The 22,900-nt window shown below is 38.7% G+C and overlaps 1 protein-coding gene across 1 annotated transcript in view; it reads right to left on the bottom strand.

Annotated features, from left to right (window-relative positions):
- PATJ (PATJ crumbs cell polarity complex component) overlaps positions 1 to 22,900 on the bottom strand; it is a 196,727-nt gene that overhangs the window by 58,158 nt on the left and 115,669 nt on the right. The window contains exon 28 of the mRNA XM_060773627.2: positions 1,751 to 1,947. Coding sequence (XP_060629610.2) covers positions 1,751 to 1,947 — 197 coding nt within the window. The remainder of the gene's footprint in view (positions 1 to 1,750; positions 1,948 to 22,900) is intronic.

Consider the following 22,900-nt stretch of genomic DNA (forward strand, 5'->3'; position numbering starts at 1 on the left):
CTGTTTATGTATTTTATTTAATACTTTAAAACATTAGTAATGTCTTAGGCAGATCTTTCAGGAAGGGCAGTAATATGATTTTTTATGTGGCAGGAAAGAAGATGAGAGAATCATGGCTTGCCTAAGAAACCTATAGATCTGTCAACTGAGATGGAAGAATCATACCTCAGAGGAGGGATGTAGAAGATCTCAGGTTCAAACTCTGCCACTTACAGTTAAAAGAATCGCACAGCAGGGTCGCAAAGGGACCACTTACCTTGGCCCTTTTTGCCTGAGATGCAGGAGAGTCACTGCAAGTCACACTAATAAATACAAGGCTAGATGGATAAGCCTGGCTGGTATGAAACAGCATCCCAGCTATGAACTGCCCACTTACAAACTTTCATCTCATACTATTTTCCACCTGTATACCACTATCACTCAGAATAGCATCTATCTGAATAGCATACAGTATTCAGAGAGTAGTCTTTCTGAACACTAGCTGCAGATTTTTTTAAAGTGCTGGGATTATTCCAGAGTTTGGGAACATTACTTTTTCGGATTATGATGGTCAGGGCAATCTTGCAGGTGAAAGAGTATTTTTTCAAACTCTGAACAATCCCTTGCATGTGATCCTATAGTATCTTCCTTCTAAGCTATTTATATTTTCATCAACATCCTTCAAACTTCAAAACACTGGACTAGATCCCAATTAAAGATTCACACTATCTCTAGGTAGGAAAATTATCCTATTTTCTCTTATCTATCCTGATCTATTCCTTTGTGTGAGGAATATTGTTGTGTGACATCAAGTTAATTTTGATCTATGATGATTCTGTGAATGACAGATCTCCACAAACCTCTGTCATCTGCTCTGCTCTGATCTTACAAACAGACCATATTTGTGTTCTTGGAAATTCACCAGGACCAGCGGCCAGCAGACATTCACTTTGGATAGCATTTGTCTAATCATACTTTGTAAAAAAAAAAAAATCTGAAATGCCTGTATTCTCTAATAGTATCTCTTAACAACTGATAATGGCCTAGAACACATGTGTCAAATGCATGGCCCATGGGCAGAATCTGGTTCACCATATAGTTTTATGTGGCCCTCCAGTTGCTGAACTACACTTCCTATTTCATGAGAGCTGATGGGATACAGTAACATCTGGAAAGCTGTGGTTTTCTCTGTTTAGTCAGGACAGTAGGGTTTGAATTCAGATAAAATACTTGTGCATACGATGTCTGACTTTAAAATGTCAGTTAACCTTTCCCCAACCTCAGAGCCACAGGTGCTGCTTAGTTGCAATTCTCAATATCTGCAGTCCACAAGGCAGATTATCAAAAATGATGGGAGTTGTCATTCATTAACATTTGGGGTTCCAGTCCGGGTAAAACTAAAGAGCACTGACCAATATGTAAAAAATTATAGTTGGCCCTCTGTATTCACAGGTTCTTTCACCATGGATTGAGTCAAAGGCCCTTTGAAGTCAACCAGGGCTGATGTAGCCCTCGTTAAAAATATGTCATGGAATCTAATCTCCTTTGGTGGAAGAGAGAGAAAAGTTACCTGTTAGATAAGATGCCTTAGCTATACCTGCCAATTGGTCTCCAATCAGTCTTCTCAAAATTACAGAATTATACAGTTAGAAGAGACCACAAGGACCATCCAATCTCCTGGCATGCATGAATATAAAATCAAAGTACTCGTGACAGATGGCTTATTTTTTTTCAGTTCTTTTTTAAAAAATTCTTCAAAAAGAAAACTTACCTCTAAAAGTTCATCTCCTATACGCATTCTTCCATCTTTCCCTGCAGGGCCATCTGGACTGATACCCACAACAAAGATGCTCATGCGAGACCGATCCTTGTTGCCAGCAAGGCTGAGTCCCAGTCCATTCTTATCCTTATCCAATTCAAGAATGTGCAACTCTCCCGGTAGATCTGCATATCTTTGCCGGATTTTCTCTAAGAATAATAACAACAAAATGAAATATAAGGATTTGAAATGCATCATCAAGGTTTGTCACATTTTGTTTCCTGGATTAGACATTTATTTGGCACAGCCCACCCCCCCCACCCCCAATAGCTTGCGCTCCTTTTTTTCCTTATAATTATCCTGTAATCATAGAACTATTGTGACCATGATCCAATGCTATACAACATTATCTTCTATCACCTTCCTTGGTATCCTACACCTTCATTCACAAATGCAGTAAAGCCTACAATTAACAGCCCACTTGCACTTGAAGATATAGGGCTAGACAAACAAAAGATGGAAGGGGATAGGGAAAGTGACACCAACATAACCAGTCTCTTAATGCCCAAATGATTCTTGAATGGCCCTAGAATGACTAAATCTATGAGATCTTCCGTCCAGTATATTGTAGGCAGCTCAGTGAGATAAAAATGTTTGGCTACTAAGGTGACTTGTAAAATTGATATTTTGCTTTGACTTTCAGTACATCATTCTAATGACTAATATCCCAGCAGCAAATTGCATGTAGAGGAGTTCAATGCTGTCTTGAATACAAATCTGCTGAGTTCCAGCTAAGAGGTGGCAATGACTGGACGAGATACAGCATATTCAGGACATCTCATGCTTTTTGCTGTGCTTCAGGATATTCAATCATTAGAATCTCTCTGGCAGCCAGTCTTCATTAAAAAGGATGCTATGTCGATGCAGTAATACATCCAAAGAGGAGATCTTGATTTTTCTAAGAATATAAAGTGGTCCATGGAACCTCTCTAGGGACCTTATCAGATGGCAGTATTGAGTGGCATCATTAAGTAAAGAGAGGAATTTGGAGCTGATTGTAACTTCCAGTCCTCCCTCACTCATTTTCATTCGTTCTCATCAGATTTACTGCTTCCCCATAGGCACCCACTATCTTCCTCATTACACACAGGCAATAAGGCTCCACCCCCAGCTTTTTTTTTCCAAGCAACTCAGCCAGGATCCCTTTCCATGAGATGCAATACTTCTGAGTCTAAACCCATTGGACTCTTGAGATAGGGATGTTGTTTAAAATAACATCAAAATTGTTCTGCGTGCATCTAAACCCATTGGACCCTTGAGATAGGAGTGCTGTTCTAAACCATTGCTTTCCATGGAATCCAATTGTTCTTCATCTAAACCCATTAGATGCTTGAGACAAGGATGTTATTTTAAACCATTGCTTTCCATGGGATCCAATAGTTCTTCATCAAAACCCATTGGACTCTGGAGATAGGGATGCTGTTTTAAACCATTGCTTTCAATAGAATCCAATTGTTCTGCATCAAAATCCATTGAGTTCTTGAAATGGGGATGCTGTTTTAAACCACTTCTTTCCTTAGAAAGGAGTAATCATGCATTTCTGTAAACAGGGATGAGAGCTCTCTGCTAAGTACAATATTGTAACTGGAACAAACCAGCAAAGGGAAATTGTCTGTTCTCTGTTCTACAATGCCTCTATTGCACTATATCTGTCATTAATATTTTTTTAAAAAGAAATTTGTGAAGGGAAGGCGTTATTATGCACTTCTGTAAAGAGGGATGACAGCCTGCTACTAAGGACTGCCCACTGGAATGCACCTTTTCACCATGTCAAGCTCTGAAACAGAATGGAGTCTGTCACAGACCCCATCACATGTTGTTTTGAGCCAAAATAATACGTAGTGCTATTTTGGCTAAATTCGCATTTCTTCCAGTGATTACAAAACTGCCCAATTTCATGGTTGCTCTGTAATTCTGTGACGGGAATGGGGGTGGGCATACTGGAGCAACAACTGGAAGTCATCAGATGGCAGCTGTAATTCCCAGTAAATTTACACTGGCTGCCTGCAAAATTGAGGGGGGGGGGTGTGTGCTGTAAGTGTGATGTGGTGGTAGATCAGTAATCTATTAGATCTGCAACCCACCTAATACAAGATGCACTTCAGCAAGCATAGCAATATGTAAATTTGTGCATCTTGAAAATACTCCACCTTAATATCTAGGAGTCTCTGATACCACCAGGACATCCAGGCCAAGGAATGCCTTTGGGAAGTATTTAGATTGCAGGTACAGTCAGAAGGTATATTTGATTTTTTTTAATTATGACATTAAAAAGTACTTTGGAGCAACTTGAATTGTAATGTAAAAGAAAGTTCTTATCTACAAGCCATTCTGTGGTCTGAATTCCCATATTTACATGTGTTAAACAGAAGCCTAAGGAGTGCATTTGAAACATCTTAGTGACCTTAAGAAAAGCCCCAAAACATCTCAGAGAAAAGTATTTTATAGTGTTAAATATATATTTTATCTCTGATGTTGATGCAACATGCTTTCAAGTCAACTCCAACTTATGGTGTCCCTGTCATAAAGATTTCTTGGCAAGATTTATTTTTAAAATAGCATTACGATCTTCTAAGACTGAGAGTGTGTGACTTGCCTAAGGTCACTCACTGGATTTCCTTAACTGAGTGGGGTCTTCAGTCTTGCTCTCCTGCAGTTTCCTGCAGAATAATATTCCTACAGTCAACCATTATACTGTGGTGGTTCTCTTTGCAAATTTAACTCATCTTGTTAAAGGCATGTAACTGTCTAATATGCACCATCTAGGTCAGTGGTTCTCAACCTGTGGGTCCCCAGATGTTTGGACCTTCAACTCCCAGAAATCCTAACCGCTGAGTTGATCTAGGTCAAAACCAAGAAGATATAAGCAGCTTTAGGAGAACTCTACCATTTGCTGAAGTACAAAAAATGTCTTAGAAAAGTATACTTCGAGAAGGGATCGAAAAACAGGGCGAGGACAACTGTGCATGGTCAGTGATAACAGAAGTCAAGGATATCAGGGTAGACAGGAAAACAAGCAGAAGGGGAATGACCGAAAAGTGAACAACCTAAAATACTGGCTTTTACAGACTCTACTTTTACCAGGCAATCCAAAGAGGTTTCATACCATTGCGAAGTAGCAGCATCCATGAATAGCACATGTTAAAAGCAATTAACACAATCAAAGGAACGAAAGAAGACTATATATAAAGAAATGTGCAGCATCCCTGTTAGAACTACCATTCCATTGAGAAACTGTGTTGCCTGTACAATGTTATCAATGATTAGTGAATGTTTCTATAGCAACACTAGACTGAAGAGCAGCTTTACGGATGAGAGCCTATCAAATTAAAGAAAAGATGAAAAAATAACACCGTCACACTGTAGGAGGCTGGAAATCCAAAACTCAAGTCTACTTTTACAACCTGAAATTAACGCAGGTTGCTAGACTGCATCTAATTAATACCTAGAGAAAGCAAAAATATGATTTCAAAAACAAGAACTTGCCATTACTGAATGCATGCAATTGAAAGCTCAGCATTTCTATTTCTAAACCAATACAATTTCTATTTTACATAAAGTCAAGTTCTAATGTTTTGTATCAAACCCACTGCTTGTTGTATGCATATTTGTTATTCTCCTATTGCAAATAAACAATGCCATGCAAGCAGGACAGCAATTACTTAGTAGATTTACAGAAAGAAGTGAGATTCTAAAAGATAATTTTAGGCTTACAGTTTGTTATGTAGCTCTGATGTTGGTAACAATTCAGGAGAGCTGCAAATCATAGTGTTTGTTTTAACACTATATTTTTCTAACATTTCAGTTAGATAACATAGTGTTATGGCTTTGATATTCCTATAAATAAGCTTTTAAAAAGCCCCTTCTAGCCCAATGCCTCCATTTACAAGTTCTATAAACCCTGACACTAAGATTTCTTTAAGCAGAATATCAGTGCAACAATACAAATAGAGCCATCAGCTGTTACCCCAAGCAGTACCCCTTAAAACATGTCATACAAATGGGTGATAGTTGATAAGATTTTAGTGATGCATATCAATGGGAAGCTAGGGTGGTCCAAGAGGGTAAGAGTAAGGAGTGAAGAGAATTCATATTCTTTTCCACATTAGAAAAATTTTGCTGTTCTTATTTGTTGTGAACCGCTGTGAGTCGCCTTCGAGCTGAGAACAGCGGTATATAAGTAAGGTAAATAAATAAATAATAAATAAGAAAAGAAAATGCAAAATAGGGTACTTGTTTGTGTAACAAGAAGCCAGTATGTACAAGAGCTGAGTCCAAACAGAAAGTGGGTTGGACTATGTTTATAGCTATTGTATTTTGATACTACTTAAGCTGTAATAGATTCCATCCTTCAAAATCCTAGAGCTTGTTGTTGTAGTTCAGCGTGCTGACAGAGTTGCTACTCCTAGTAGCAGAGGGGAAAGGTCTCCTTGGGAGTCGGAGGGAGAACAGCAGCGTCAGCGCATTAGAGAAATCATCATGGCTCCAAGTGATACCGATACGTTTCCAGGCTTCTCAGATTACGACATGGGGAATGGGGAAGTGAGCAGAGGTGTAAAAAGGGCTGCTCGTGAGCTAGAGTCTGAGGGGGAATTGCAAAGGAAGCGTATTCGGGAAATACTTAGTGCACCAACCGATGAGGATGACTTCCTGGGTTTTGAAGGGAGCTCTGGGTCTGGAAGTGACATGGAGGGGGAGGAATTGGATTGGATCCGTGTTCAAAACATAAGGGACATCTGTAATCAGCCCACCTCTAGCGAGGAGTTTGAGGGGTTCACTGGGGACTGGCAGCCAGGTGATTCCTGGCAGAATCTGAACCCTGATAGTAATTGGCAGAGGTGGACTCAGCACTCAGCTGCAGACTTGGGAGCAGGTGATAGCGATGACGAGAGGGTGGGGAGCTCATCAAGCTCTGACAATGAGCTTTGAGATATAAGGAGGTTCTGTTGGCACATCTAGTTGCAGGAAGTAAAGTGTTTTTATTGGACTTAATTCTTTGTGCTGCCAACTCTCACCCTTGGGTCCTGGGCTTCAGCCTCGTGTGTTCCTGAATATCTGTTTCTCCAGCGTTCCAGCTTTGTTCTACTGCGGATTGACCACGGACCGGTTTGACTACGCTCTGGCTTTTCTGGACTTTGTTTACTAATATCCTTGTGACTGAAACATTTCTTAGTTTTGAAACTGTGTTTTTCATGCTCTGTTGACTGTATTTTTGCTATATCTTGATTTTTAAGCAGTTTGCTTCACTTTTTGTTTAAAGTGGATTATAAAACAGCATTATAATCCGGATTATATTTTTGTTTATTGAAACTACTTCTTTTTGGTGCCAAATCACTCTTAGGACCTTCTGCACTGATGTTAAGTGCGTTTTTGGTCCTTTTGTTTTCAATAAAGCTGTGTTTGATCCTTTATTTTGTGTCTGGCATTGTTTACAAGCATCTGGGTCTTGACACTTGTAGTTATTTTAATTGGGTTTTATTTTCTCATCACCTCAGGAGCCCATGTGGGCAGGGAGACTATACAGAAATACATTAAAAAAATTTTTAAAAACCTCTCTTCTACAGTACCTTACCTTAGGAAAGTATAACACTAGATTATAAATCCCAGGATGCTCTGATGATGGTAGTATGACAGGGTAATGTGGCCCTCTACCTTTTTATATATATTATCCACCTCTGGTCTAGATAAAGAAGCATCATTTGAAAAAAAAAGACACCTAATGTGAAATCTAGCAGTGCCATTAAGAGGCAGGGGGGATATTAGATGCTTGGCACAGAGAAGAAAATGTTTACTGCAGATAATTTGTCCAGCATTAGAAGACAGACAGATGGCCCAGATTTTCATACACTGGAAAATAACTGATGGCAAAGCTAGTCCCATCCTATCCCTGGTTTTCTTTCAGGCATCTTGCTTTTACAGTCTGAGAGGATCTCAGTATAAAAGTCTCTGTTTACAAAATGGTACAGAGGAATGTAGTGCTGAGGAATGCAGGAATTGGCATTGTAATTTGCAGTAACAAAGGTGAGCATATAGACAGCATGAGCAAGTAGAAACCCAAGACTTTACAGTGAGACTCTGGCCCCTTCTACACTGCCATATAATCCAAATTATCAAAGCAGATAATCCACATTATCTGCTTTGAAGTGGATTATATAAGTTTTCATTGCTAGTTCAAAGCAGATAATCTGGATTTTATATGGCAGTGTAGAAGGGGGCTCTGTTTTACTGGGATAGGACCCAAGCAAATTCCATACCCTCCAACATTTTACAGATGAAAATCAGGACATATGCGGCCTCATAATATAACGGCACTCCATGCAGTCATGTTGACCACATGACCTAGAAGATGCCTATGGACAAAGCCAGCTTAGAAATGGAGATGGGCACCAACCTCCAGAGTCGGACCTGACTAGACGTAATGTCAAGGGGAAACCTTTGCCTTTATCTTAACATAAGAGTATGGTCAATATGGAAAAACTTATTAATGAGGAAGAACACACACACCAAAGCAGTTTGCATTTGTCTGAGCCTACAGGACAGGCAACACTACCTCCTGCTCTGCTCTCCCCCGGATGAGTTAAGTGCAGACTATTTTTCACTTCTATTTGGAGTAAGCTGAGGATGAATGGACAAAGAGGGAGGGAGGAAAGAAGAAGTGGGATGCTGGAAGATTAATCAGGACTGCTCCTTCCAAATCAAGACAGTTGGAGGGTATGAAATTCACGCTGGCACTTGTTTTCATTGGGACAGGATCCAATCATATACATAAGCTGGCCAAAAACTAAAATTAGATTTGCTCATTCAGTTAACCGTTATTATGTATCTTGTACTGTTGAGAATATAGTGTTGAAGTGTGGGATGTATGTAATAATAACTTGATACCCGCTTGTCTCAATTAACATCATGCAGGATGCTAATTGTGTACAAGGTGCAGATGAGAAGCAAATAAGTGCGTTTGGAACCTGAGTGAAGGGAAGATAAATACCTAAAAGGACTGGATTCAGGCTTGACAGTTCCTAAAACATACTGGCTGAAATAAATAGGGCAAATTAATTTAATTTAATTTAAGAGATGCATTGGTCTGTATTGGTGGCCCAATACTGTGTATTGTACATGTATGTGTTTTATATTTTTAATTGGAATATTGTTGTTTTTAAATGTTGTAAACCGCAATGAGTCGCCGTTTTAGGCTGAGATATTAGCGGTATACAAGTGTACTAAATAAATAAATAAAATAAATAAATTAGTCTTGATCAGTGTAAGTGGAATTCATTTTCAAAGTTCCATCTAAACATCAATACATTAAGTTGTATAGCCTTTCTTAAAAGTATGTATGTTTTAATCCAAATCTGTATAACTCAGCAGAATAATATCTGTACTGGTTGAGGGTTTTACAACTGTGCTACTCAGCATCAATGCAGAGGAAGAGCAGTACATACCTTCTCTTTTAGGTCCCATCCACACTGACCATACTGCAGATTATTTGCTTTAAACTGGATTATATGAGTCTACACTGCCATATAATTCAGTTTAAAGCAGATCACCTGCATTCAGAAACTGGATTATATGCTCAGTATAGATAGGCCTTTAGTGTCCTATTTCCAGTTTCTATTTGCAAAATGTTTCCATATCAGACATTCCTCAATTTTCTATGGGCAAAAATCTCATTTTTCCTCATCCACCATTATAGCTTCTTTTTGTAATTATTCCCTCTCTGCTTCATCCCACACACTACACCTTCATGTACCTCTCAAATATTCATATCTGGGAAACAACTGCTTTCATCAGAAGTTTAATTTCATAGAGTCCAAATTACTCCAGAGAAGAAACTATCAGGAACAGCTAATCACCTCTCAACAAAGGATTTCCCCAGGCAGGAACAAGTCACACCTAAAAACTGTCAGGCCATCAATCAAGGTGGCCAGTTGAAACATTCACACCTAGCTCCAACAGACAAGACTTCTTTCTCGCACCCTGGATTTTCCACAGATATATAAACCCAATTTTCCTAGTTTACAGCAGACCTCACAACCTCTGAGGACAGCTTTCATAGATGCAGGCGAAACATCAGGAGAGAATGCTTCTAGAACATGGCCATACAGCCCAAAAAACCTACAACAACCCAGTCCCAATTATTGTTGTTGTTTGCAGTCTAGTCAGGGTCTTGCAGACTCAGGTTTGTGGCTTTCTCAACGGAATCACTCTGCCTGTATTACAGTCTCCCTCTTTTCCTGCTGCCTGCTGTTCTTCCCAGCATGATCGTCTTTTGTCTCTGGATATGTCCAAAGTATATAAACCTCATTTTTGTAATCTTCACTTCTAGTGTGAATTAAGACCCATTCATTTGTCCTTTTGGCAGTCTATGGCTTCTGCAGAACTCTTCTCCAGAATCCATAGTCTTCTCCCTTAATAGTCTCCCTTTATTTTAGGAAGAGATTTTTTTTCTCATCTGCTTTAAGGTTGTACCTGACAAAATCAGCACAAAGTTAGTCATTTAAATAAATTTCAGAAGACTCTGGTATTTGCTGATAGTAGTCTAAAACATGAAATCTAGTACTAACATTAACATTTATTGCAACATCAGAGAGGTTCAGAAAGAGTGCATGGCATGCACACAAAAATTCATGTAGCATTTCCCTTTTCCCTTTAGAGCATTTCCTTTATATGTTGAATTTAGAAGGTAAGGAAGTGGATGCCAATGGATTGGTTTTTTATAACTTATCAAGACAATATCTCTGTTAATATTTGTGTGTAATCACAGGCAGTGAAGTTGTGACAGTAATGCACTAGATTTCATTTCCATGGCGTTTCCATTATAAATAACCTGTGTTCAAGTTATTTTTAACTTATATCAACCTTAAGGAAAACTTATCATTGATTTTTGAGGCAATCGATTTCCTCTGAGGCTGAGAGTATATCCAGTGGTATTCCTGCCTGATTCGAACTTCAGTCCAGAGTTCTGGGCTAATGCTCAAACCAATGCATCATACCGACTCTTAAATGCTTTATGAGACCTTGTATTTCTGAGATACAGCTGTATCTTAAGAAGCACAGAATGTTTTGAACAAACAATATATAGCATGACTCCACATCCATGTGAATTATCTGCAATTACATTTAATCACTTTTTTAAAAAAAAGTCATTTCTAGGCATGTTGTAGGTCCTCCAGAATGATTCTGTGGTAATCTTGGACCAGAAGGTCTAGTTTCAGTATGGTTTGCACTTATAAGCAGTTTCACATATCCATGCAAAGTCAAGGAACATGGATATGGAAGCCATGAACAATTTATAAATAAATGTTTTCTTCTAGAATTGTGGTCTGCATATTGAGACATTTCATTTGAACTTATCCTGATTCTGATGGCTATATTTCAAATTGCTTGATAGATTTCCTGTGCCTGGATCCTCTTTGTTGCTGTTAAACCAGATGATGCAGCAGAACCAGCCTCCAGAATTGCATCTCCTGAGGAGGATATTCAATGCAGAGATTAAGCAAAAATATCAGCAAAGCGAGGGAGGCACCCCCGCCCTACTATATTTCTGTATGTCCTTGTAAACCTGCATTCAGGTTCCAGTAGCTGCCTGAAAGCTGCACAAATTGATACAGCACTGAGAGAAAATGCCAGATGACTGGAAAATCACAGAAGGAGCAATGAAGACTGGCTCAGAATTGCACTCCACTATTACCTGCTGCCAAGAGGCATGTTCATTACATACCGCTGAATTAAATGGCATTCACGTGTGCACACGCTGAGCTGCTCCCTCCCATTCCCCCTCTTTTCAATTAATGTTCATTTTAGCTGGAGCCAAATGCCACTAATTTAGAATAATGGGGAGGGCTTGACTTCACCAGGGCTCACCTCTCGCCAGTGCTTAGATGAGATTTTTTTTGCAAAGCAGTCTTTTCTCTAAATTAAAGCATCAGAGTGTAAACAAATCCCAGTGCTGTCATGATGTTAGCTGTGCAATCAACATACAAATATCCTTTGAGTTTTCACACTGATTTTGCCTGACAGTTGGGTAATTTGGCGATTTCGCATCTTCATATGAATCTCCGATGATCATTTTGTAGAAGTATTTACTGCTTAAACAAACAAATTTCAGAGAGATTTTCAATCCCACCCTTATTTTTACTACTTTCTCCCTCCTCTCACCATATTGTATATTTTTTCTGTGTTCTACTTAAAGCAATGGGAAATCAGTTAGCATCTGTTTTTGCAAAGAATTCTATTATCTCCTTTCATTATGTGAAACGTGAAGCATTCTATTGTTATTGCATTACAAAAAGGATATTGAATATTTTGTTTCACTTTCAGCTAATAGAGCCATTTAAGACTTAGTCACTAATATAGTTTAGAGAAAACATTGATTCACAGGTATTCCAAAATAAAAATCTTCTCGGATACTAAAGCATCACATTTTGGTATGTTTTCTGTTTTTTTGTTTGGAATATATTCATTTCTCTTACTGGCAAAAAGACTTCTCCTCTGAAACTGCCAAGAGCTTGAAAAATCTGTTCCATACCCTCCAAATGACCTGATTTGGCAAGTAAAATCCCAAATAATCCTCTGTCATTCCACTTTCTCAGATGCTTTGGAAATGTCTCCGTTTCTTTTTGTTCTTCCCACTTTCTCCTTTTGACCTCAGTTGCTACAAATTGAGTTAAATGTGGGGAAAGGAAGAGTCTTGCCTTTCCGTGTAGGCACAGAAAAAGGAAACTGCTTCAACATCTCCTAGCTTGTCTCTCCATCTTCATTAATGCCTTTCACCATTGTGACCACACTCTGAAATTGCTTGGCCACATGTGCCTTGGTTTTCATTCGTGAAATGTTGGAGGTTATGTAAAGGTCAAGCTGCTCAAAAGTATTACTGCTGCTTTAACCTTCCAAAGTGCTCAAAAGGTTACCAACTATCAAGAATATTTCTGCCCTTACAGATGGTCACGACTGCATTCCATACTGTCATTAAGCACCAAGGAAACATGCTTTGTCTCTAATGTACAAGGGTTAGAGCCAGAGGTGGCCCTAGGTAATTTTCAATGGTAAGCAAACAGTATTTTGGCGCCCCCCTCCAACCAATCATTGACATATATTTTCTGTTCATCATGGGAGTTCTGTGTGCCATATTTGGCTCAGTTCCATCATTGGTGTTCAGAATGCTTTTTGATTTTAGGTGAACTATACATCCCAGTAACTACAACTTGCATATGTCAAGGTCTATTTTCCCCCAAGAGCGCCCCTGGGCAAAATCAACTATACTGCAAATGCTTACTTTGCATAATGTGTTGAGCCGCCCCTGGCTAGAGCTCTATCGAAAGAATCACTCCACTATGTTGTTTTGTTATCTCACTTAGGTCTCAGTAATTTTGTATTTCAGGAAAATTCATAGGTTCTCTAAAAAAAGGGGGGGGGGAGGGGAGACTGAACAAAATCTATGCACCCAGAGGAAAGCCCAAAACTGCAAGGAATACATTCTAGCAGCACCAATCTAGCCTTATTTTGTGCTCATCATTCCATATTTATCCACTTCAAAGTATGGTTTGCATACACAATTACAGCACCAATCATGCCTAACAAACCATTCATATCTTTCTTAGTTTCATTTCTTCAAAAAGTGTGTGGTCCCTTGAAAGCTAATCACAGGAATGTGAAGTCAGTGCATCTCATTTACTGATTATAGCTTACAAGACCCTAAATGGAGCAGAGTAAAAAGCTGCAATTTAACAAATTGGGGTTTAGTCATTTCTTGCCATTGAAACAATGAGCAATGATACTATTACTCTTTTCCAATAGCTCCAATGATATTTATTGGAATAATACAGAATACAGAATTCAATCATCTTTTTTTGCATCTAGGGATCCATTTTTGTTGGATGGTTTTGGTTCTTTTAAAAAAAGGTTAATTTAAGGTTTTTTCCCCCCTTCCTGCAAAAGAGTTTATCTGTCATGAGTGTGTATGTGTATACACACACTTATATATAGAGAGAGAGGGGGGGATATATAGTGTAGCCATTTAACATCTGTAGAATACGCTCACTTGTTCCCAATTGTACCTAATTGCGGATAAGTTTCCAGTCCCAATTCAAGGTGCAGGTTATCCCCTATAGAGCTCTAAATAGTCTGGGACTTGCCTATTTTCGTGATTGCATCTTCCCTTATGAACCCACATGATCTCTAAGATCTCCTGGGGAAGCTCTTTCTTGCTTCCACCTTTGTTTTAGGCACAGTTGATGGGGATGAGAGAAAGGGCCTTCTCGGTTGTAGCTCCCCGGCTCTGGAACTACCTACCCAGGGAGATTAGGCTAGCACCCTCCCTGCCCACTTTCCATAAGGGTCCCTAGATAACTGGCCCCAGCTACAACCCAAGATTCTTGTCCTCGCATTTTACTATTGTCCAATATCTAAAGCTATGATGACGTATTTTATGCTGCTTTTATCCTTCCTGCTGCTATATGACCTATGCACTTTACTCACTAGCCTTATCCTCTGAAATGTTGTTGCACCAGTCCACCTACCCATTACGAGACCTTATTATTATTATTATTATTATTATTATTAAACTTTATTTGTACCCCGCTAGCATCTCCCGAAGGACTCGATGCGGCTTACAAAGGCCAAGGCCTCAACACACAATATAACAATACAAAACCTAAGGCAAATTAAAAACAATTAAAACAATATAAACAACAAGCAATAAACAATACACTAAGACACAATAGAACTGGGCCGGGCCAGAGTAATGGGTACAGGATTAAAAGTGCTGATGTGACAGGAGGTATATAAGGCTTATAGGGCAAGTGCAGTGTGCAGTGTGCGGCAATCTTAGTTCTAATAAAGTGCTTATGGGACTTGGTATTGGAGATTTCCTATTCTGGGAAAGCACATCGGAACAGCCAGGTCTTCAAGTTCTTTCTAAAGACTGCCAATGTAGGGGCCTGTCTAAGATCTTTGGGGAGGGTGTTCCAGAGTCAGGGGGCCACCACAGAAAAGGCCCTGTCTCATGTCCCCACCAAACGCACTTGCGATGCAGGCGGGATCATGAGCAGGGCCTCTCCAGATGACCGAAGTGACATATGCATTGAATGTTGTTATTGGTTGTTGGTTGATCACTGTTTTATATTTTGTTATAATGTTGTTGTTCTTATTTTGTTTTATTTTATATTGTTGTTATACATTTTAATGTGTTATGTTTTTAACTGTATTGTTGGGCCTGGCCCCATGTAAGTCGCCCCATGTCCCTTCGGGGAGATGGAGGCGAGGTATAAAAATAAAGTTATTGTTATTATTATTATTATTATTATTATTACCATATTCACCTTTCCTACTCTAAAACACCCAGGATAGTTCTGACTAGCCTATCAATGCTGTTTAGTCTTATGAGATTTTCTGTTAGATGGAAAAGAAGTCAAGACATTGGCTTCCACTTTCATCCTCTTTGTAAAATACTATCATGATTAACATGGGGGCATATTTACATCATACACTATGATCTCCATATCCTTGGGGGATATGTTCCTAAACAAACTGTAGAAACAGGAAATAATTAAAATGGATGACTTTTGCTGCAAGTTACCATAGAGCCATGCTGAAGGATCCAGAAAATTGCTAGGGAGGATTTCCTAGCTGCTCCTGCATGGCACTATGGTAACTTTCGGTGGAAGCATACTATAGAATTGCCCGGAGGACCTAGAAAATTCCTCCTATTTTGTCAAATATAGGTAGGTGAAATCAAGGATAGCAATCCTTTAGTTCAGGGTTCCTCAAACTAAGGCCCGAGGGCCAGATGTAACCCTCCAAGGTCATTTACTCGGCCCTCGCTCAGGGTCAACCTAAGTCTGAAATGACTTGAAAGCACACAACAACAACAACAACAACAACAACAATCCTATCTCATCAGCCAAAAGCAGACTCACACTTCCCATTGAAATACTAATAAGTTTATATTTGTTAAAATTGTTCTTAATGTTAATTATTGTATTGTTTTTAAGTGTTTTTGCACTACAAATAAAATATGTGCAGTGTGCATAGGAATTCATTTATGCTTTTTTCAAATTATAATCCAACAGTTTGAGGGACTGTGATCTGGCCCTCTGTTTAAAAAGTTTGAGGACCCCTGCTTTAGTTATTCCCAAATCTATGCACCAGAAGAAGCTGGATTGTCTCATAATTTCTATCACGTATTCAGCCCAGAGAGTGTTAGATAAGATTTCATTACACCAAGGAATGCATTCAGTTAACTGGCCCTCAGGTTGAGCCAGTTTTTGCAGCCCCCAAATTTCCAATGGTGTATCAATGGCAGCAAGCAATTTCATCCAGTGGTATAAAATGAATATCAAGTGGTAAAGCCCTTTAAAATCATCACCTCCTTTTAAGTAGAGTTTATCAGCTTACCACCACCATTCACCAACCTGATTCGCCACTGATTTTATGTGGCAGAGTGTTGATCCCAGGGAAGAGATGACTGGACCCCACATCTGGTGTTGTTATAAAAAGCCACCCTGTACAATAAGGTTTCATTTCCTTCTAAGCAGTCCTTGTCTTCATGCCAATGAAGGGTGTCAAATTCATTTTCATTGAGGGTCACATCAGCCTTATGGTGGCCATCAAATGACTCTTGAATCTATTGATGGAGATTCCGTGGATACAGAAGGCCAACTAAGGATAGATGAAAATGCCATCTGTGCCACTCTCCCATGTATTAAAATGTATTATTTTTGTATTAAAACATGTTCTACCATCATTCACCCAAACAGTAGAAAAATATTAAATAGTGTTTCAACATGTATTTTTCTGAGGCAGGGGGCAAACTTAAAAAACCTGAAGATTAAATTATTATTAACAAACACCTAGAAGGGAAGTTGCTGTCCAAATCTGGGCTCCAGCAGAGCTTAGGGTAAGAAATGAAAAATACTAAGAGATATAAACAAAGAGCATTATTCCCCACTAAAGGATTAACTACTTGTATTTTGTTTTAATTTGTTACCGTAACATTCAACTCTTATTCTTACATGTTCATTCACAGCTAATTTGTAATGTTATTAACAAGTGGCTATGGTTGCCATTGAATGCACAGCGTTATTATGAAAAAAGCTTCTATATACCAAGGTGAGTCACTGTTTCTTTTAGTTCCTTCTTATAAGAGCTCTGCAGAGTCATCTCCACCAGAAGCTGATCACAGAATTGTGCTGGAGGCTTAGAGAAAATACCTCTCTAAGCATTTTCTAGGTCCTCCAGAGTGATTATATGGTATACATTCGCCCGAAGCTTATGATATTGTTTACTTCAGGTAAGAAGTATAGTGTTTCAGATTATGCAAACATTGTATTACATGTTGGGTCCTGGAATGGATCCATTACAAAATACATGGCACTAGTATATTGCTGGCTGAAGGATTGTGGGAAATGGTCCAAACAGTGACTAATCCATTCTTTGACAACACATTGTCCAATTTGATCATATTGGCTAGGTTGATATTAATACCTTATTTATTTTTCCCTTCTCTACAAACCTGAAGACCTTTTCTGAACAACTTTAAATAAATATTGGAGGGTTTTAAATCTTGGACTAAAACTTGGTAGCAACCAAATATATTTAAAGGGCACAAAGAAAAGTATAAAAACCAGCACCCCATACAGTAGTGTTACAAAATACAAATTATCACCTGGGCACACAGTATGCTGAGTCTTAACAGTCTCCTTAAATTCCCCACAATAATGGAAATACCTTCAAACATATGCAACAAAACAGGAGAATATAACTGCATATTAATTTTGCAGTCCTCTTCACCTTCAAACCCTTATTAGAGTTCCATATTTAAGCTTCCTAGATTCTGCTAAATTAGAAATTTGCTAATCCTCTCTTCTTCTTGAAGATTCAGTTACTTGCTAGGTACATAAAGGGGGTTCTTGAATTTCAGTCTCTTCTGAATCAGCTCCAGTGAAAATGCCTTAAATAACCCCAAACTGCTTATATTAACTTCAAAAAGATTCTGGAAACAGTCCTTGACCTATGTGGGACTGTGGCATTTCTGTACTTCAAAGGGATTGTTTTTCCCCACAAGGGAAAATGTTATGCTCAGAGGTTGGCATGGATGGATCAGTGCTGTGCATAGCCCTTGCTCACCTGCCACACAGACAGAACTTTGCATTTTAAATAATCATAGACACACATTTTTGGTAAAATTCTAGTTCTCATTAGATGATAAAGCATCTTAGCTGTGCTGTATAATGGGTAAATGGGGCAAAAAGTCAGATTCAATAACTTCATGTAGTACCATACCTTTCGAGTTCAACTGCTCCAATTTGGCAGAAACTGACCCAATAAACCCTCTGTCATTCCATATTTTCAGCTATTTTTCAGTTCCTTTTTCTACTTTCCATTTTCTCCTTTTGTCCTCAGTTTCCTTCAAATGTGCAAAAACTGTTGTCACTCAACTATTTGAACTGGGGAAAGGGCAGTTGGCAGCAGAATCTTGACCTTCCCAATAAATTGGAGCAAAGGTTCTCTCTATGAAGAGTGTCTTTAATTCATCCAAAAACTCTAGATGATTGCTACTCAATCAACCTTTAGAAGGGAATTATAAGTTATTGTCTGATAAACAGATATTCCTAAAACATATAGGAAACCATATACTAATGAAGACCCTGTATCATTTGATGTTATTTTGTTTTTAAAGCATTCGAATTTCATCTTGTTATAGTTGGCTCCGATAATACCGACATGAAGGTAGGCAATCTGTTCATGTGAAGGTTTTAACAGAGAGGTTGTAGTCATGCACATAAATCCAGCTCAAATGCCCACATTCATAATCTCAATTATGTCTTAACCAGTGTCATTTACTATCCATTGAAAATGACATGTTTCCACAAAAAATGTTATAATTTACCATTGCTTTGTAAGACTGGATGGTGCACCAAATCAGGTTTGATGTAAAAGCTTCCAATCTTCTGGCCATGCTGGAGATGGAAGTGAGCTTGAATCTGAGATTTGCTACAACTAATTTTCTAAACTGTCTCTCTTTTACTGAAGTGTGTATTGCCTAACCTACACGCCTCCAGCAATTTATGATACCTTTTAAAATTGCAGCATCCCACACCCCATATTCCTCCAGTGACCAATTTAACATCAAACAATGTTTTTCAAAACTGTGCTTCTAGCCACCTTTGGTACTTATACATAATTTTCATTTATTTTGGCAGTTCATGTGGCCCAGTAGCAGAAAATCAGCTCCTAGGATCATTGCAGTTGCCTATCCTTCTACAAAGTAAGATTTATTGCATTGAAGGAGATTCCGCAATGCCCAGCAGCTCTGCCACGCTACGCAGGCTGTTTCTCAGAGACTGGAGGAAGGGAGGGAACATGGAAAAATGTTTCTTGCCTGCCTCTCTTGAACTTCCCTACATAGCTGATAAAGCACAAATGTTTTAGGTAGATTAGAAAGGAAAGAGTAGACTGTTTGTTGATCACCATTCTGACAGAGCTGATTAAACACAAGCAAAGAATGAAGTCATTTCTCTCATTGATAAAATCATACATTAATATTAAAAGCACTTCCAAGGACACAAGTGGGCTAGGAGCAACAGCCAGAGTTATCAGGGGAAAGACTGAAATGATTAAAACATATTCTCATCACTACAAAAGCAAAACAAACAAGCAAAGTCTCCACAGAAGGAAACCATGTATAGGATTGCTTCAGTAATCATAACTTTGTAGTTTTAATGTTAATGAAATATTTTATTGACCTAGCGAGTATTTCCATGGTAAGTTAACAGCCTCTAAAGAAAACCATCACATAAGATTATGTATGGAGGGAATAAAGACCATAGTATTTTCTTTTCATTGAAGTTTTAGGCAATCCTGAAGACCCAGTGAGAACCCATGAAGTGAGATTTAAAGGTTTTAATATATAAAAGAAAGGGTTTATTTAACTCAAAAGCTTGCATTATCTTTAATTGTTACAGCTAAATGGTACATCTGATTGTTTTGGTGAAAGATAAATTCCAGATTATGCTGAGCTGCATGATAAATTGCTCATCTTCTAAGTGCAAAAGAGCTGCAGAACCTATTTAAATGGTAGGCCATGTCTTGTGCTTAATACCGTTTTGGATTTCATTCTGATGACTGATTGCTCAGGGCAGTGTTCAAACACCTGCCAAAGTTTGGAACACCAGAGGAGAAATAAATCCCTCAACAATGCTAAAGGGATAGCTGATAAAAGCTATACAGTACATTTTAATACTTGTCTTCAAAATATTAAACTAAAAACATGTTTTTTTTCATATTGCCACTATTTAAGCTATTTCTATTGTAATAGTCATATTCAAGATGGATTTTTCTTAGACTGTGTCTTCCCACTGCATATTAGATAAGACTTTCAAGCTCAGAATGTATTGTGAGTTGGCATTCTTCTATGTAATGTGATTTATCTTTTTGATTGCAAGTGTGGCTGATGTTATGGACATTGTTCCCTCTTGTTGTAAGCCACCTCGTGTCCCCTTGGGGAGAGGGGCAGGATATAAATAGAGCATCATTATCGTTGTTGTTGTTGTTGTTGTTGTTGTTGTTATTAGAGGTAAAGGTTTTCCCCTGACATTAAGTCCAGTTGTGTCTGACTTTGGGGTGTGGTGCTGATCTTGATTTCTAAGCCGAAGATCCGGCATTGTTTGTAGACACCTCCAAGGTCATGTGGCTGGCATGACTGCATGGAGCGCCGTTACCTTCCCACCGGAGCGGTACCTATTAATCTACTCACATCTGCATGTTTTCGAACTGCTAGGTTGGCAGAAGCTGGGGTTGACAGTGGAAGCTCATGCCGCCGCCCCCCCCCCCCAGATTTGAACCTGTGACCTTGTTCTGGAACAGCTGTTCCAGGAGCTCCAGATTTATTTGCTGTGTTTAAATGTTTGTGTGCAATCCCATGCTTGGGATTTTGCAGCAGGGGGTTTCCTGTTATAATTTGCATTTATAGGGTAAGCCACCTGCCAGTTATAGTTAGGTTCCCTGATCCCGCCCCTTTTTGAGTTTTAGAGGGAACAAAGCCATTTTGAGTTAGTTCTCACAGAGAAGCCTTTCACACAGGACATAGAATGAAGTGGCTCCTGTAGAAAAGCTTCGTCTTTTACAGCTTGGCCGGGGTTATACAGCTCTACGACTTGGCCAGGAGACAAACAGCCACAGCTTGGCTGAGGGACTCCAGCCGGCCATCACAGCAACCTGAACTCCTTCTTTTTCCCTGGAGGTCTACAAAGCTCTGTTGAGGCAAGGGTCACTCGCGGAAGCCAGACGCAGTTGGTACCGGGTGCAGGGGCTCCACGTCAACAGAGGCAAGTACAGACTGCCCAGATTAGAAGCTAGGATTTCCCCATCAGTTAGCTACAGTTAAGAAGACAGTGCCTGTTCCTAGTGGACAAGATTGAAAGAGCCTATAGACTGTAAAGAAAACCGTTAAAGTACCTGTTTGTTCCTGTTTGTTCCTTAATAAAAGAACTTTGTTGGACTTACTTTAAGCATTCTAAAGACTCTGTTTGGGGGAATCTAAGGGCCTTTATTCTGAGGCAGCCCCGGCGTCCCGTTGGGCACAGAGAATTTATGTCCTGTGTACGGTCTAATGTACAGGCCTAGCGTGGGACAGCACAGACCTTTTGGACAACAAGTTTAGCAGCTCAGTGGTTTAACCCACTGCACCACTGGGGGGCTATTATTATTATTATTATTATTATTGTTATTATTATTATTATTATTATTATTATTATTGAAGAAACTGCGAAATCTAATTTACTAAGTACTGGTTGATGTCCTAGTTTTTGATACCTAATTTCTCTTACATTTTAAATCTGCCTTTAATAGCAAAGTTTCTTTCATGACAAATTAATTTGAATGGACTGTCTCATCGTTTTTGCATAATTTCCTAGTGGAACACATACTCTTCCTTCTAGGTGCAAACAAGCCTTGTTTACCTTTTTCATGCTTTACCATTAATCATGGCTTCTCTCAAAACAAATATCATACTCCTGACCATGACCAAACAGATAACATATCAATGACGTATCATAGAAGGCATGCTGGGCACAAGTTCTTTTGGATAAGAAAAGAAAGAAGGCAAAGGGAGAACTAAGCAGAAAGAATTTTCCTAAGAAAACAAAGTGCAGCACAACACTAAAAAAGAACAACAATAATATAGTCTAAAAGAGAATATGTACATTAAATTAGTAGAATTGTAATTCATCAAGTTTCATTTAATTCAATAAATCTTCACTAGTTGGGACTAATAATTCAGCTAGAAATCTAAGTCTAATGGAAGCCATTGACTTCACAAGTTTTGCTTATAAGTAACAATAATCACCCCAATGACAAGCCAATTCCACATGTCCTCCATGAGAAAGGTGAAAAGATTCTAAATTTCTGTCATACCAACATAAAAATTGATCCTTAGTTACTATTAAAGACAGATGAGCACACTCCCCAACAAAAAAACAAAGGATAAGAGACATGTCTTGTACTATGTACTCAACTTCCCCTTTCCAAGACAGAAACCAATCTTATATATGCCATATAACTTTCACCCAGCATCTTGTAGGATCTTAAGAAAAAATCTTGTTCTCATGCAATGAGAGAAATGAAATACTATATAGACCATTAGATTTCAGAACTTCCTACCCTTCCTTTGTGCTGCTAAAACATATTCTTTCCTTCAGGGAGCACAAGCTTTGATCTAAAGTGATTAAAGCTCACAGGGAAGTTTCTTTATCCATTTGCTCTTTTGGCAATTCTTTTCCTTAGGCTTCAGATATAACTTTCAATCTGATAAAATTTGGTGATCTACAGTTAAAATAGAGAGAGAAAGAAATCTGGTAACTATAAGTCAGAGTGAGCCACCAAAGTTGTATTGTGTGAGATCTCATACAGATACAAGGAACTACTTCTTCACTAAATCTGCAATTAAATTATACAGTTCTCTCAAAATATGGTAAAAGCCTCCAACTTAGCCTATTTTAAATGAAGATTAGATAAATTGCTGGAAGATAAGGCTGTCAATGACCATTGGTCATATGGCTTCGCTCTATAACCAAATTTTGAAAAAACTGTTATTTTGTATTACAGCTG

Source organism: Anolis sagrei, chromosome 4 (genome assembly GCF_037176765.1).
Source record: "Anolis sagrei isolate rAnoSag1 chromosome 4, rAnoSag1.mat, whole genome shotgun sequence".
Taxonomy (NCBI): domain Eukaryota; kingdom Metazoa; phylum Chordata; class Lepidosauria; order Squamata; family Dactyloidae; genus Anolis; species Anolis sagrei.